Source organism: Myotis lucifugus, unplaced genomic scaffold, assembly GCF_000147115.1.
Source record: "Myotis lucifugus unplaced genomic scaffold, Myoluc2.0 scaffold_70, whole genome shotgun sequence".
NCBI classification, from domain to species: Eukaryota; Metazoa; Chordata; class Mammalia; order Chiroptera; family Vespertilionidae; genus Myotis; species Myotis lucifugus.
Window position 1 is genome coordinate 2,411,832 of NW_005871118.1, and position 13,791 is coordinate 2,425,622.

At 41.5% G+C, this 13,791-nt stretch overlaps 1 protein-coding gene across 7 annotated transcripts in view; it reads right to left on the bottom strand.

The window, feature by feature from the left end:
• Nucleotides 1-846: 846 nt before the first annotated feature.
• The window catches only part of LEKR1 (leucine, glutamate and lysine rich 1), a 123,281-nt gene continuing 110,336 nt past the window's right edge, over nt 847-13,791 (bottom strand). For all 7 annotated transcript variants that reach the window (XM_006090340.3, XM_023755158.1, XM_023755157.1 and 4 more), the window contains one exon: nt 847-3,431. In XM_006090340.3, coding sequence (XP_006090402.2) covers nt 3,027-3,431 — 405 coding nt within the window. In that variant the 3' untranslated portion in view covers nt 847-3,026. The remainder of the gene's footprint in view (nt 3,432-13,791) is intronic.

The window sequence follows — 13,791 nt, forward strand, 5'->3', positions numbered from 1 at the left end:
AGTGGCACTAGTCCTCAGTAATGACTGAAAATAGAATTGCAGGAAATATGTAATTCACAAGTCTGTCTTACTAAATTACTTTAAGTTGAGCTGCGTAAAAAAAAGGAATAAAAAGGGCATTTTAAATCATTGAAAAATACTAAAAAATCTTAGTCTAACATAATTTTTAATATTAATGTGTCTTCCAGTCAATTCCATTGTCTGAAAATATGACTTTAAAGCAGTTCCGACTAACTATATAGTAATTTAATTCAAGACTTTTAAAAATTGCTTGAAAAATCTGATAACTACAGAACTCTCCCATCTTTGCCCAACTATATTAGTTTAAGAAGATAAACAAATAGGGTTACACTTCTCTAATAAATATTTTCTATAATATTCATTTTTTGACACCTATAAATCCTTCCATTGAGGTCGTGGAAAATGCATATCTATAGAGAAATTAAAACTTTTAGACTTACTATCCATTATATGCATTTGAGAGTCTTATTTTGCTGATACTGTTGCATGCTTAGATTTTGTTCATCATGATGAGAAAGTTAAGGAAAATTTGAATGTGTTCCTAACCCCCAGTTTACATACTCTAATGTTTTTCTTGTTTCTTTAAGTGTCTTTCTTTAAAAGGTATAAACACAGTTTAGACTGTACCATTCAAATCAACTAGGCCGAAATAAATGTAAATCTTGTCTCTCTATTTATCATGGAATTACCGCTCTGATATACTTGTGGAATATAACACAGCCTTACTTACTACAGATCATGACTATTCTCAACTATTATTTTCAGAATTACTCATTGTAAAAGCAAGAGCGTAACAACAAACCAAGAAACCAAGTTTCACACTGATAGTCTTCACATCGCTTTAGAAAAGCTTGTGTGTGTCTTTATTTACAAATTTAAATACATTCATAATTTAGCAAAGTGTATCCCCATGGTTCCTGAAGAGAGAGCTGCAATTGCACAATTGGAAGAGCACATATAATTGAATAACAAAGATTGTTGCCCCAAATATTCTCGTATGCTTTTGCTAAAGCTTTCACTAGCTCTTGCCATTTCCCTTAATGATGAGTATTTTCAATATAAACAGACAGACACCAGATCAGAAACATTGAGGTCTAGTGCAGTGGTCTCCAGAATTGGCATGACTACTGACATTATACAAGGTGATTTTAAAGGTATACCAACGAATATTTAGTATTTTAATAGACACACATTTATTTCAAGCATATTAGAAAAAAACTAGCAAATCAATCTCATTACTTTAAAGTTATTCTTCCTTGGGTCGTGTTTCCTTTTTACATACATGTAAAGTTTAAAATGTGAATGCATTTAGAGAAAACATTAGGTAAATTCAGTGTAGGTGTTCCTGACAAAAGTCATGATGGAGGCCAGGGAATCTCTGGAGAGTGGAAAAGTGAGGTGGGAAGGTTGGGGTCAGGTAACAGGGTTCTGGTTCTAGCTCTGTAACTAACTAGCTGACAAGTGAGACCTCTTTGGGCATCTAAGGCCCACCCAGCACCACTATTCTATGATGCTACATTCTCTTGTCAAATGCCATTATAGTGAACACCAATCTCTGTTCAACAAAAATTAGCATTCTAAGCTTTAACACAAAATGTGCTCATTTCAACTAGTCTGGGAAATTAGAGGACCTAATGTGGAGCTTTCTTTGAGGTTAAAACAAACAAACAAAATCTACCACTGGTAGATTAGACCAATCTTTGAATGGTTGGAGATAAACTTGATTTTGCTTAGTAACTTTAGTTTTTTTTGCCCAGGGAAGGGATTTCAAGTACCCCTATCAACATGAAATCCTATCAACATGATAGCCAAATACCAGAGGGTTTTGCCTGCCATATTCACATGTCATATACCATTCTAACCTGGGAGTAAGAAGCCTGAATATCCATGATGCAATCTGATGGAGGGTTTAAGTAAAACCAGTCTTGGAAGAAAAATACACTTCTGTTAGATGGAGAAATAGATAGATGAACACTAGCTTAAGATAGAGTTATGTTTTTAGAAACAGGCAGAGCCTGAAGGTTCAGGATAACTTAAAATAGCTTGTCTTGTTTCTGGTTTAAATTTCCACTCTGGAAATAGAAAACATATTAACCAATTACCCATTTTCAGGGGTAATAAAATTGGAACCTCGATTAAACTGTCTTGAATTAGTTCTCTTCTCAATGGCTTGAGAATACAAGTTCAAATCTAAGCCTAGCTCTGATGCCAAAAAGCATTCAACGTAGAAAATCTCTATGGAGCAATTGTTTCGTGGCCAGGATTACTATTTTCTAAAATAATCTCTATAGCTTGAAAAGTAAACTAGTTTTTCCTTGAATTGGAGTTGCTTGACCCCCCCTTTTTAAGTATCCCCAGACTCACAGGGAAGAATGTCTTCTTAAAGGTTACCTGTCATTTCTTAAAAGAAATTAGATTACAATTAGACTGAAAAGAAAAGATGATGATGATTATGATAATGGTGATGATGAAGAACTCTGTGAATATTTGAACTAAGCACTTTGGAATTTATCTAATTAAGGACTAAAGTACTTTTATTTTCTATTTGGAATACTAATTACATCTATTTAACCCATTCAGCTTAGCAAACAAATGAAAGAACAGCAATGAAACCACTAAAACCTATTTTTTGTGTGTGTGGAGATATCTCTGCCTGTAATGGTGCAGAAAAAGAAAAAATGTTCTGGGTGAAAATTTTACCATTGATCTCTGAGAGGGTGTATTTGTAGAGCACATCTGAACATACTTTCCATAAATATAGAAACTGGCCTCTGGAATCACAACAATTTCATTATTTGCTGCAATTTCAAAGGCCTCTTGGAAAATGTGGCTTCCCACCTCTAGGTTTTTTTTGTTTGTTTGTCTTTTTGTTTGTTGTTTTTTTCAATTCTCTTGTTAAGAATGTCTGTAGACATGCACTCTTAATCTGGGATAGCCACGTGATCTTTGTCATCCTCAGCTACATGCACGCTGTGTGGATCTATCTGCTCCTGACTCCAGGTCGGTCACGGCTGATTCAGTCTCCTCCGCAGAAGGGCGGCCAGTCTCTGTCTGTTCTCATTTATTGAAGATGCCCGGCCCCTAGGCGGGTGCGGTTGGAGACTGGGCAGACCTGAGCTGTTGGCCCTCTTGGGCTGAGCTGAGGTTGGAGAAGAAGTGGGTTTCGACACGATGTTGAGGCCTGGGATTTTGGTGCCCTTTTCAGAGTTCGGTTTTGCAAGGCTTCTCTCTCCCTGATGACCGGCTGCAGAGGCGGCGAGGCTGCCAGGGCTGAGGAACCGCGGGGTCACCGGTAAACTTCCACTGAGCCTCCTGAGCTCCAGGAGCTGTTCTCTGGCCTGACTCAAAGCCTCCGTCAGTTCAAAGCGTTCTTCACACTCTCTCCGCACTGTTTCCTGAAGAAAAGTGTTCTGAAATGAGAAAAAGGGGGGAAGCATCCCTGGCTTTAATCAGTGTACCTATGGATAGTTCTTGGCAATATAAACAGAACTGAACTGGAAAACAGGGGTCTGGGTTCTTTGACTATCATTGTGGATACTCTGCCACATGGGACAGAAAAGTAAAACATGCAAATGATTTGTGAAGCTGGAAAACACTTGAAGAGAACATTCATTTAACCCTTGCAGTTTGCAGATGAGGAACAAAGAGCCAGGGTCACTCAGATGATAGAGGTGGGGCTGGGGCTGGGACTGGTTCTGGGTTCCACTCTGTCCTACCTATGTGATGCCTAACAGTTAATATCTGTAGTGACATTAAGTGATTGAACATTGACAGATGAACCAGGTGCTCAGGGTTCAATTCCTGGGTAGGGCACATGCCCGGGTTACGGGCTCAATCCCCAGTGTGGGGCATGAAGGAGGCAGCTGATCAATGATCAATGATTCTTTCTCATCGCTGATGTTTCTATCTCTCTCTCCCTCTCCCTTCCTCTCTGAAATCAATAAATATATATATTTTAAAAATTTTGCAGCCTTGTAAGTTTGAGAAGAGTTGCTTTTTATGTCCTTAAGAGAATCTGGAGCCAAGGGTGGAAGCCATGGGATTTACATCAAGCAAGAATTTGAATAGCTAGAACTCTCCAGAGGATACTCTGAAGCAAGCATGTCAAACTCAGGGCCATGGGCCACATGCCTCATTTATTTGGCCCATGTTTGTCTTTGAGTTTGACATGCTTGCTCTGAAGGGTCGAATCTCATTTGACTGGGATATATCAGAGCAAATTTAAGCTTCACATGTGTGACTGGACTAGAGATCATTAAGGTCCTTACAAATTCTGAGGCTCTACATTTCTAGCTGAAGAGTTGCCCATCTTTCATCTGAGGAATTCACCAAAATTACTTCAAGGCCCATGGTAAGAATTGGGTCGTGGATCAGCCTAATGCCCTGACATTTATGTCTGTACCTTGTCAAAAAAGAGTCTAAAAAGTAACAATTCAAAGTGGTATCTGAATAAGTAAACACAATTACAATGATTGTGGCATGAGATTCTTCGACTGAAAATGAACTTCCGTCAGGTTAGCTTGTTTGTAAAAACAGCCGAGACATTCCCGCGTCTGACTCTCAGTGGAAAGCATCCTCCTGGGGGTTTCATGACTAATCTGCTGTCAGTGGAACTAAATTACAGACCATCAAGGAAAGTGCACCTTCCTGTATTTGAGTTTCTTGTGATTATGGTTAGAACTCCATTGAATTCCAAATTTGGTAATCAATACTGAGGAATGTGGAGCAATTCCAGATTAATAGTTGCCCTGTCATCTTCTATGAAATCAGCGTCATGCCTGGGTCATACAAAGCCTCACATGTACATATATTATTAACACATGTACAGGATTCATATATGCACATATTATTTTTAAAACCATGAGGGTTCATCACGTGATTCTAGTTAATTTCTATTCTATTTTTTTCCCTTTGAGAAACCGGAGACTAAGGATTGTGTCTGTGGCATTATCATCTGGGTCTCATGAACTCTACCTGAAATACTTGTTGAAAAAGCAAGGGAAGGAAGGCTGGAGAAGATTAATACGGTGCTACGTCGGGTATCACCTCATTTCCTGCTCCCAAGGACTACGTTTGACAAAGAAGCTCACACTGGTTATGTAACTTGCTGAGAGTAACCCAGCTCCCAGCGCCTATGCCTAAGTTAATTGTCAAATTAATTATATCAACCATGCAGGGGCCATTGTGTTCCAGGACACTGAAGCAATAAAAAACAGTAAGACATTTAATTTGGTTTTGCCCAAGTTTTCTAAACCTCATGTAAAATGATTAGATTTACAAGTCATTCAATACTGGGTAAATTAGTATAAAAATTTCCTGGATTAAGAAAGCTATGAGAAAGAGTTAATTTTATTTGACAGTAAAAAGACAAAAAATGGATAGCAGTTAACAATGAGGTCAATAAATTGGTGCGATGAATAATAGGTGCACTAATATAGAAAGACAAAGTGATGGGTGATATGATGACGAGAGTTCTCATTTAAAAGCAACATAAAATTTGATCCAGTTACTAAAATTAAATTCAGATCTCAAAGGAAAGACACAGTGCTCTACAGAAAACATCCATAAAGTAAATCACTTAAAAGCTATCCCAGGCAAGTGACACTCCACTAGAGGAGGAAGTAGAAAGGCAAAATGAACCCCAAGATGTCCCCACAGCAAGTATAATGGAAGCAAAGTGCCCGTCAACTCCAGACTGAACTTGGAAGGGCTGCTGCCCAGCCCAGTTGGGGGCCCACTGCTGTGGAACTCATCCTTCTTCAAGGCTATCAGCTTCCAGAAAAAAGGATGAACTCTCTTATTTCCCACACTGGGAGGACCTCTGAATGGAAAACAGGATCCAAAGTTAGGACTTTTATTTTTGTCTGTTCTGCAAACACTATGAAATCTCAGGTGAATCCCACAATAGCTGCATATCCTCTGCCACCATTACCTCCTCCTCTAAAACTGAGGTTATAATTCTGTGTTGTGCAACAAGCAGCTCATATATTATCACTCACTCACTCAAGGAGTAAAAAAAATGGAAACAGAACACATCAAGTTTAGGGGATTGCTATTTCAGGGGTGGAGTGTGTGTGACAGGGCATGACCAGAGCACACGTGGATATGGCCAGAATCAGTAAGACACATTAATGGAAAATTCCATCATATGTGGAAAAGAATCATTCACTCGTGGTTGGATTGCTTTCAGCAATCGAGGCAAAATGTTTGTCTCTTTTTTAGTTGTCTTTTTGGAAGGTTGTGTTGTAGCAGAATTTTAATATGTGCTTTTATTGAACAACATGGGAAAATGTGTGAGATGGAATATCTTCAGTAAGCTTGAAAATCATGGGCAAGCATAAGAATAATCAGTGAAGCCATTCTCAATGTTTCAGGCAGAGTTGTCATTGGCCATATTTTAGTGTGATAAAATAGCGTAACTGGATTGCAACTAAACGGAGTCAAGATGAAAAGGGAGGCATGAGGGAGGTGAAGAAGGGACGGTGGGGTTTTCCAGGCCGAGTGGGCGTGAGTACAAACACCTGGCAGTGGGAGTGGGAGAGGCACGTTTTGGGATGACACATGGCTTAGAATGACTCAACTGCAGAGTGTGCAGGGGAGGAGAGACCAGGACTGAGGCAGGGAGGAGTGAGCAGGTCAAATCAAGCACAGTTTTGGTAGCGTGCTAATACTAGAATTTTGTTTGTTTTAAATAGAATCACCTAGTAGCTTCTACAAATCCCTATACCCAATGCCAATTAAGTAAGGATCTCTAGGGTAGGGACCAGCCGTCAGTACTTTTTTCTTAATTCCCTAGATGATTCCAATATACCGACACTTAAATTTTTTTAAAAATTTATTTTAGAGAGTGGAAGGGAGAGGGAAACAAACATCTTGATGTGAGAGGGATACATGGATCAGCTGCCTCCTGCACATCCCCTACTGGGGATGGAGCTGGAAACCTGGACATGTCCCTTGTCCAGAATCGAACCTGCGACCTTTTGGTGCACGAGAGGATGCCCAACCGAGCCACACCTTTCAGGGCTAATACTAGAGTTTTAACTTAATTCTGGGGGCTATTTGGAGTGATTGAAAGGTTGATTTTAAGCAAGGAGCTGGATGGTCAAATTTAGATTAAAGGAAGATCCCTTTGCCAGCTCTGTGGAAAATGGCCTCGAGTGGGGCATGATGGGAGGAAGGGGGGACAGCAGGAGGCCAAAGTTTTCAGGGAGAAGGTTCCTACCCTGAGTGGCTCTTGGTTAGAGGAGGGAGAACTAGCATTCCTGTGTCATTAAGCCATGTGGATTGGTGGAGAGCATTATCTATACATATGTGTACATTTTCAGATAAAGGCCGCTTTCAATGAGCTTAAAAATATGGCTCAATTGTACTCCTACTGGGCAAGTAAATGTCAAAATAAAAATATAAATTGGCTCACCATCTGTTGGAAAGTTTTAATATGGCCAATTTTCTCCACTCTTTGCAATGTAAGAATGGTTTATTTTTATGTTTGTTTTCATTTTTATCCGTAGAGACAGCTGGATTGCTTTCAACAGTGGAAGAAGCAAGAGAAGGCTTTGCTGGGTAACTTGATCATTCTGAAGGTGAGAATCCTGTTTGTGATAGAAATTGGCTACATCTGGCATAACTTGGGGGAAATATGCTAGGAAAGCAAGTCCTCATTGAAGAATAAGCACAGATTGGCATCTTTGTTTATGCTTTACTAGAGGCCCCGTACATGAAATTCGTGCATGGGAAGGGTCCCTAGGCCTTGCCAGAGATTAAGGCCGATCAGGACCTCTGGCTGCCGGCTGGGACCTTCCTTTGTTCTGCGCCACCACCTGGTGGTTAGCACACATCATAGCGAGCGATCGAACTCCCGGTCTCCTGGTCAAACTCCCGAGGGGACACTTTGCATATTAGCCTTTTATATATATAGATACCCAGTGAGGTCTGAACCAGTGAGATTACAGTTTCCAACAACCCAAACTAGATATAGCCCAGGGCGAGTGGATGGCCAGCCAGCTGGGTGGGGAGTTCGGTGAGAGGAAGCTCTGTGGAAAAGGTGTGGAAATCAGAAAGATGAGTAGGAGTTAGCAAAGGATATGCCCAAATTTCCATTTAAGGCTTCTGCTCAACTAATATGATCAGCCCAAAATACTGCAGAAAAACAGTGAAAATTGCCCTTTGGTAAGGCAGGAATGAGAATCTGAATAGATTTCCAGGAGAGGAGGAGGATGGACGTCAAGAAAGTTATTCTTAAAATTGTATTTGTGTGCTTGCAAACATAACGAACACTGTGAAATAACTATGGCAGACATACCAGAAATGGCAATAATCCTTGGACTGATCTCACTGTTTAGTTTTCTAGGTGTTGATTACTAACTTTTTACCAAACCACTTACTTAAGTGTGAATGTCCTCTCAACATGTCTCAGTACTCCATCTAACCTATCAGTTTTTCTTTGGTCTTAGAGTCATACTTCTAAAAACCCTGCATTCTTTTGCTGAACCCATCCTGGCTCTCTAAATCTGTCACACTGTCTGCTGTAATCCTTGGACTTCCTACCATGGGCCTGGGGATTCCCTCTACCTCTTTTCTGTGTTGGATGGAACTCATTTTCTCATTTCTATCTCTTCTTCTTTCTTTGTTTACTCCCTCAGTGCAGTGTCATATATCCTTTAAACAGCTTCCCAAGTAAGGCTGCAAGGAAAGTATCATTTTTGAGGAATCTATGTCTGAAAATATCCTTACTTGACCCTTGTACTTGGTTGATCCTTTGGCAGGATATAGAATTCTAGGTTGCAGATAATTTTCCTGCAGAATTTGGAAGCCATTGTCTTCTAGTTTCTGTTGTTAATAATCCTGATGCCATTTTTATTATTGATCCTTTCTAAGTGACCATTTTTTTTGTTTCTGGAAGCTTTTAAATAATTATGTTTATTATCCTGAAGGTACTGACATTTCATAATGAAGTGCTTTGGTGTGTTTGCTTTGCTATCTATTATGCTGGGTGGGCCCTTTCAATATAGAACTACATGTCCCTTCTGTACTTGGAAATATTCTTGAATTAGTTCCTCGATAATTTCCTCCCTTCCATTTTCTCTGCCTGGAATTCCTATTAGTGGGGTATTAGATATCCTCGCTTGATCCTCTAATTTTCTTTTCTTCATTTCTTTGCTTTTTCTTATACTTTCTTGGAGATTGCTTCATCTTTATCATCTAACCCAAATGTTGAATTTACTGCTTCAGCTCAGTAATCATGCTTATTCTTTTTCATAGCCTCCTATTCTTGCTTCATGTATGCAATATCTTCTCTTTTCTCTCTAAGGATATTAATTATGCTCTTTTTTGAAATTCAGTTTTGCTTCTCATGTTGTTTTGTATGTGCTTCACCCAAGTTCTTTTTTTTTACTTATTTGTTTGATCCCGGCTTCTGTCTTTCATATTAGAGATGTTCCTCAAATGTTTGGTGATTCTTGCCTTTTTGAGTCTCCAAAATGTTACTGGAAGTTCTGTGTACATAGGGAAGGCCTTATTGACTAGTATACTTCTCAGTGAGCAGAGTGGACAGAGATATAGCTATTTTACTGGGAGACCCCACTTGTTAGTATCTATAATTCTTTTCTTTTGATACAGGTCATTTCTCCAGAGAGGGCTCTTCCATTTTCCTGGCTATCTTATATAATAAAAGGGTAATATGCAAATAGACCGAATGGCAGAACAACCGAACAACCAATCAAAGCGTAATATGCTAATGATATGCTGAGGCTGCTCAACACAGTGCTATGATGTGCACTAACCACCAGGGGGCAGATGCTCCAACTGGTAGGTTAGCTTGCTGCTGGGCCCAGCTGATTGGGACTGATTGAGATGGGCCGGACACACCCTGGAGCCCTCCCTTGTCCCTCCCCGGCTCAATCATGCACTGGTGGAGTCCCTCAGCCTGGCCAGTGCCCTCTCACAATCCGGGACCCCTCAGAGGATGTCAGAGAGCCAGTTTCAGCCTGATCCTGTAGGCCACTCCCCTTGGGAGGGCGCAAGACGCAGGGTGTATGGCTAACAAGTGCTGCTGCAGCAGTGCAAGCCTCTCCTGATTGGGACTGATTGGGCACGAGCCCACAGCAGGCACAGTGGGGCCTGGATGAGTGGGAGGAGCAGGTAGGAGCTGCAGGAGGCATTAGACTGCAGGTTTCGGCCCGATCCCTGCAGGCCACCCAGAGGGGCCCCCACCCGTGTACGAATTCATGCACCAAGCCTCTAGTTGATATATAAGCCTGGTTGTCTGTATTCTGGGAAGTGAGGGGGTGAAGTAGACTAGAAGGTCTCACCCTTTAATATACATACTTTCACTCTAGCCTTATCCCATACTTTGCTATATCCTTAGGTCCAAAGCCCCTCACATTGTTTTTCTAGAGTGTAAGCCTTTGGTACCTGCCAGGATAGTGCGTAGGGGCAACTTGGGTTTAGGGAGGGCATCTGAGCATCTCTCTGCTCCTTTTATAATCATTCAAACAGTCCTATTTTCAAATCCACTCTTCTTTCCCTCTTTCAGAGGTATCTGGTAACTCCACTGCTATGGCACATAATTGGGTCTGGTCCTTTTAGGATTTCACCCCATTCCCACATTCTCCCGAGGCATTAGGTTTCAATGTCCTATACTCTGCTAATTTCCTTTCACCCATACTCTGCTTTCCATTTTCCAAAATGTAGTTAACATCTTTTTCATCTGGAGTCAACTCCTCTCTTGTTTTCTTTTCCTTATGAATTTATTCACTTTTTATTAATTTACTGTCATTTTAGTGGTGTTTGGGATGAAGTTGAGATAAACATAGGTATTCAATTCTCCATGTTTAACAAAAGCATCCCTTTCTATTTTTGAATATCTTTCATCGTCATTAGATGGCACAGGAGCTGGTAGAATTTAAAACTTCTGCCCCTTTGTTTTCTTTATCTATAGCCTTAAGACAACAAAATATATTGAATTCTCTGTACTGGTTTTCCTTTGGTGGTTATACGTGAACTGGGTTTTTTGCTTTGCTTTTTAAAATTTACTACATTCTTTTTCTGGATCACAACAAGGCCCATAACAGTGGGGCCACACTGTCCTGACAGGGCTCACATGGAGCTAGTAGGAAGGAAAACTGGCAGCGAAAAGCATGTGCTCTATTTTAACCTGCTTTTAAATGGTAATGTCCTATTCTCTAACACTTTATGTGTTGTTGTTGTTTTTTCTGACTTCCCTTTCTTTTTAACATTGTGATTTTTTTATTGTGAGTCTGCACCCTCTGAGGAATTTTCAGGGCCCCCTTTCACATTTGTATTTCCCATACAGTTTTATTTTCCATTTTCTCTCTTCTTATTGACCTGTAGCTTTGTGGCTTCACCTTCCTGACCCTTGTTTCTGTGGCTGCTCTCCCATAATCCCCGCTCCACACAGGAATGCCCATTTTGCCCTTTAGAAGCTATGGCTTTCCTCCTATCCTTGAGAACTTTCTTCATACAATGAAAAGCAGAGTCCACCCATTCTCTGGCCCCTTGAGCGAGAGCAGGACTTTCCTCTCCTTAATTAGCTTTCTTATTAGAGCACTAATTTATCTTCATTCTAAAGGGAATTTGTTCTCCACTTAAATGTGGCTTTTCTTCTCTAGGACCTAAGAAATTTCAAGTGTCTGGAATGCACGGCCAAAATAGTGGTGCTTTTCACTTTATATGCTGCAACCTCCGTTCTTTCTGGCTAGTATGGCCAATCACTTTTATTGGCTAATTTCCCATTTTTATAAGAAATTTTGGATGGTGGCACGCTTAAGCACAGAAGCAGTCTTAATTATTTACTCTTACTGTTCAGTTATAATTGTTTAACTTCTACTGGAAAATCTAGCCTCCCCTCCCCTCTCTTCAATCCAGCAAAAGGAAATTTGCCCCCCTGGCATGTCCTTAGATAACTTTTCCTGTGGGATGATCCCTCTCTACTCCCCAGTAATGATCTATAATCATTTGTATACCATCTCGGCCTCCTGTATCTTTCAAAAATCTGCTTTATATATTTTTAAATCTTTATTGTTGAAAGTATTACATATGTCTCCTTTTCCCCCTTGACCCCTTATAGCCCTTCCCACCCTCCGCCCGAGCGGCTTCCTTTTACAACTAATGAGCAGGAAGAGCTCCAAATGCAGCTCCGTTTGTCTGAAAACGACATTCACTGTTCACTTTTAGTCATTTCTCTTGCCAAAATTACCTCCAGGGGCCCTGAGATTGGTAGCCCTAAAATGGCCCTCTGTGCCTGCCGCCTGCTGTTCTCACTCATGTGCAATCCCTTTGCTCTGACTGTGGGCTGGGCTTCTTGACTCGTTTATGATGAGTAGAATTCAGCAGAAGCAATGGGATGTCACTCCGAGATTAGATTACAAGAAGACTGTGGCTTCTCTCTTGGGCACCCTCTTTTGCACTCTCTCATTCTTGCTCACATGCTTGCTCTGAGGGAAGCCAGCTGCCCTGTGGTGAGCTGCTCTATGGAGAGGTCTATGCTGTAAGGAACCGAGGGAGGCCTCTGGCAAGGTGCTGAGACTCTGAGCCCAAGAGCCATGAGGAAATAAATCCTGCTCACAACCACAAAGTAAGCCTGGAAGTCAGTCCTCCCCAAATTGAGCCTTTGTTTGAAATGGCAGCCCCTGACAACCTGATACCAACTTCATGAGAGGCCTTGAGCCAGGGGCACCCAGCTAAGCCACATTCAGATACTTGACCTACAGAAATTATCTATACTCATAATAGAGTGATATGCAAATTGTCCGGGACACCGTCACAGTAACAGTAATGACCAAATAGCAGGCTGCATGGGGCAACCAGGCTGGCAGGGGGGTTAGTGAGGGACGACTAAATGACGGAACAGCAGGCTGCGTGGAGTGACCAGGCCGGCAAGGGGGTTAGTGAGGGAGGACCAAATAACTGAAAAGCAGGCTGTGTGGGGCGACCAGGCTGGCAGGGGGAGCATTTGGGGGCAACCAGTCCAGCAGGGGGGGGCAGTTGGGGACAACCAGGCCAGCGGGGGGAGGGGGACAGTTAGGGGCAACCAGGCCGGCAGGCAGAGGCGGTTAGGGGTGATCAAGGCTGGCAAAGGGGCCAGCTAGGGGTGGTCAGGCAGGCAGGTAGGTGAGCAGTTAGCCAGCAGTCCCAGATAGTGAGAGGGACGTCCGACTGCCGGTTTAGGCCCAATTCCGGTTTCCCGAGAGGTCCCGGATTGGAGAGGGTGCAGGCTGGGCTGAGGGGACTCCCCCTCCCCATGCATGAATTTTGTGCACCGGGCCTCTAGTGAGATAATAAATGTGTGTTGTTTGAAACCATTGAATTTAAGGCTAGTTATTGTGCAACAATAGAAAACTAATATAGGCCTTTAAGGACAATTTTTTAACTTTAGTCTATCCTTTTTATATGGTAAGTTTCTGTTTAGGCCATTCTTTCCTCTTGATTTCAATTTAATTACTCAAAACTTTCTTTAAAGTCCTCTTTGAGAGCAGAGAATGGCTGTGTCAGTCTTGTTCATAATGGCGGATCTAATACCCAGCACAGGGTCTGGTACCTGGATAGATGTTCAATATATATTTTGTGAATTTGACCTGTCTTTTTCTACTTGTCCTAGTTTATAAATTGTTCCTCACTTTCCACGCTGTCATTTCTTTGGGGATTCTTACAATTCTAGAGCCTGGGAAATTAGAAAACCTGCTGGTCTAGATGCCTTGACCTTTCTCTCCTTTAACCTGCTGTCCCTCCTCTAGAACTTCAACACTCCTG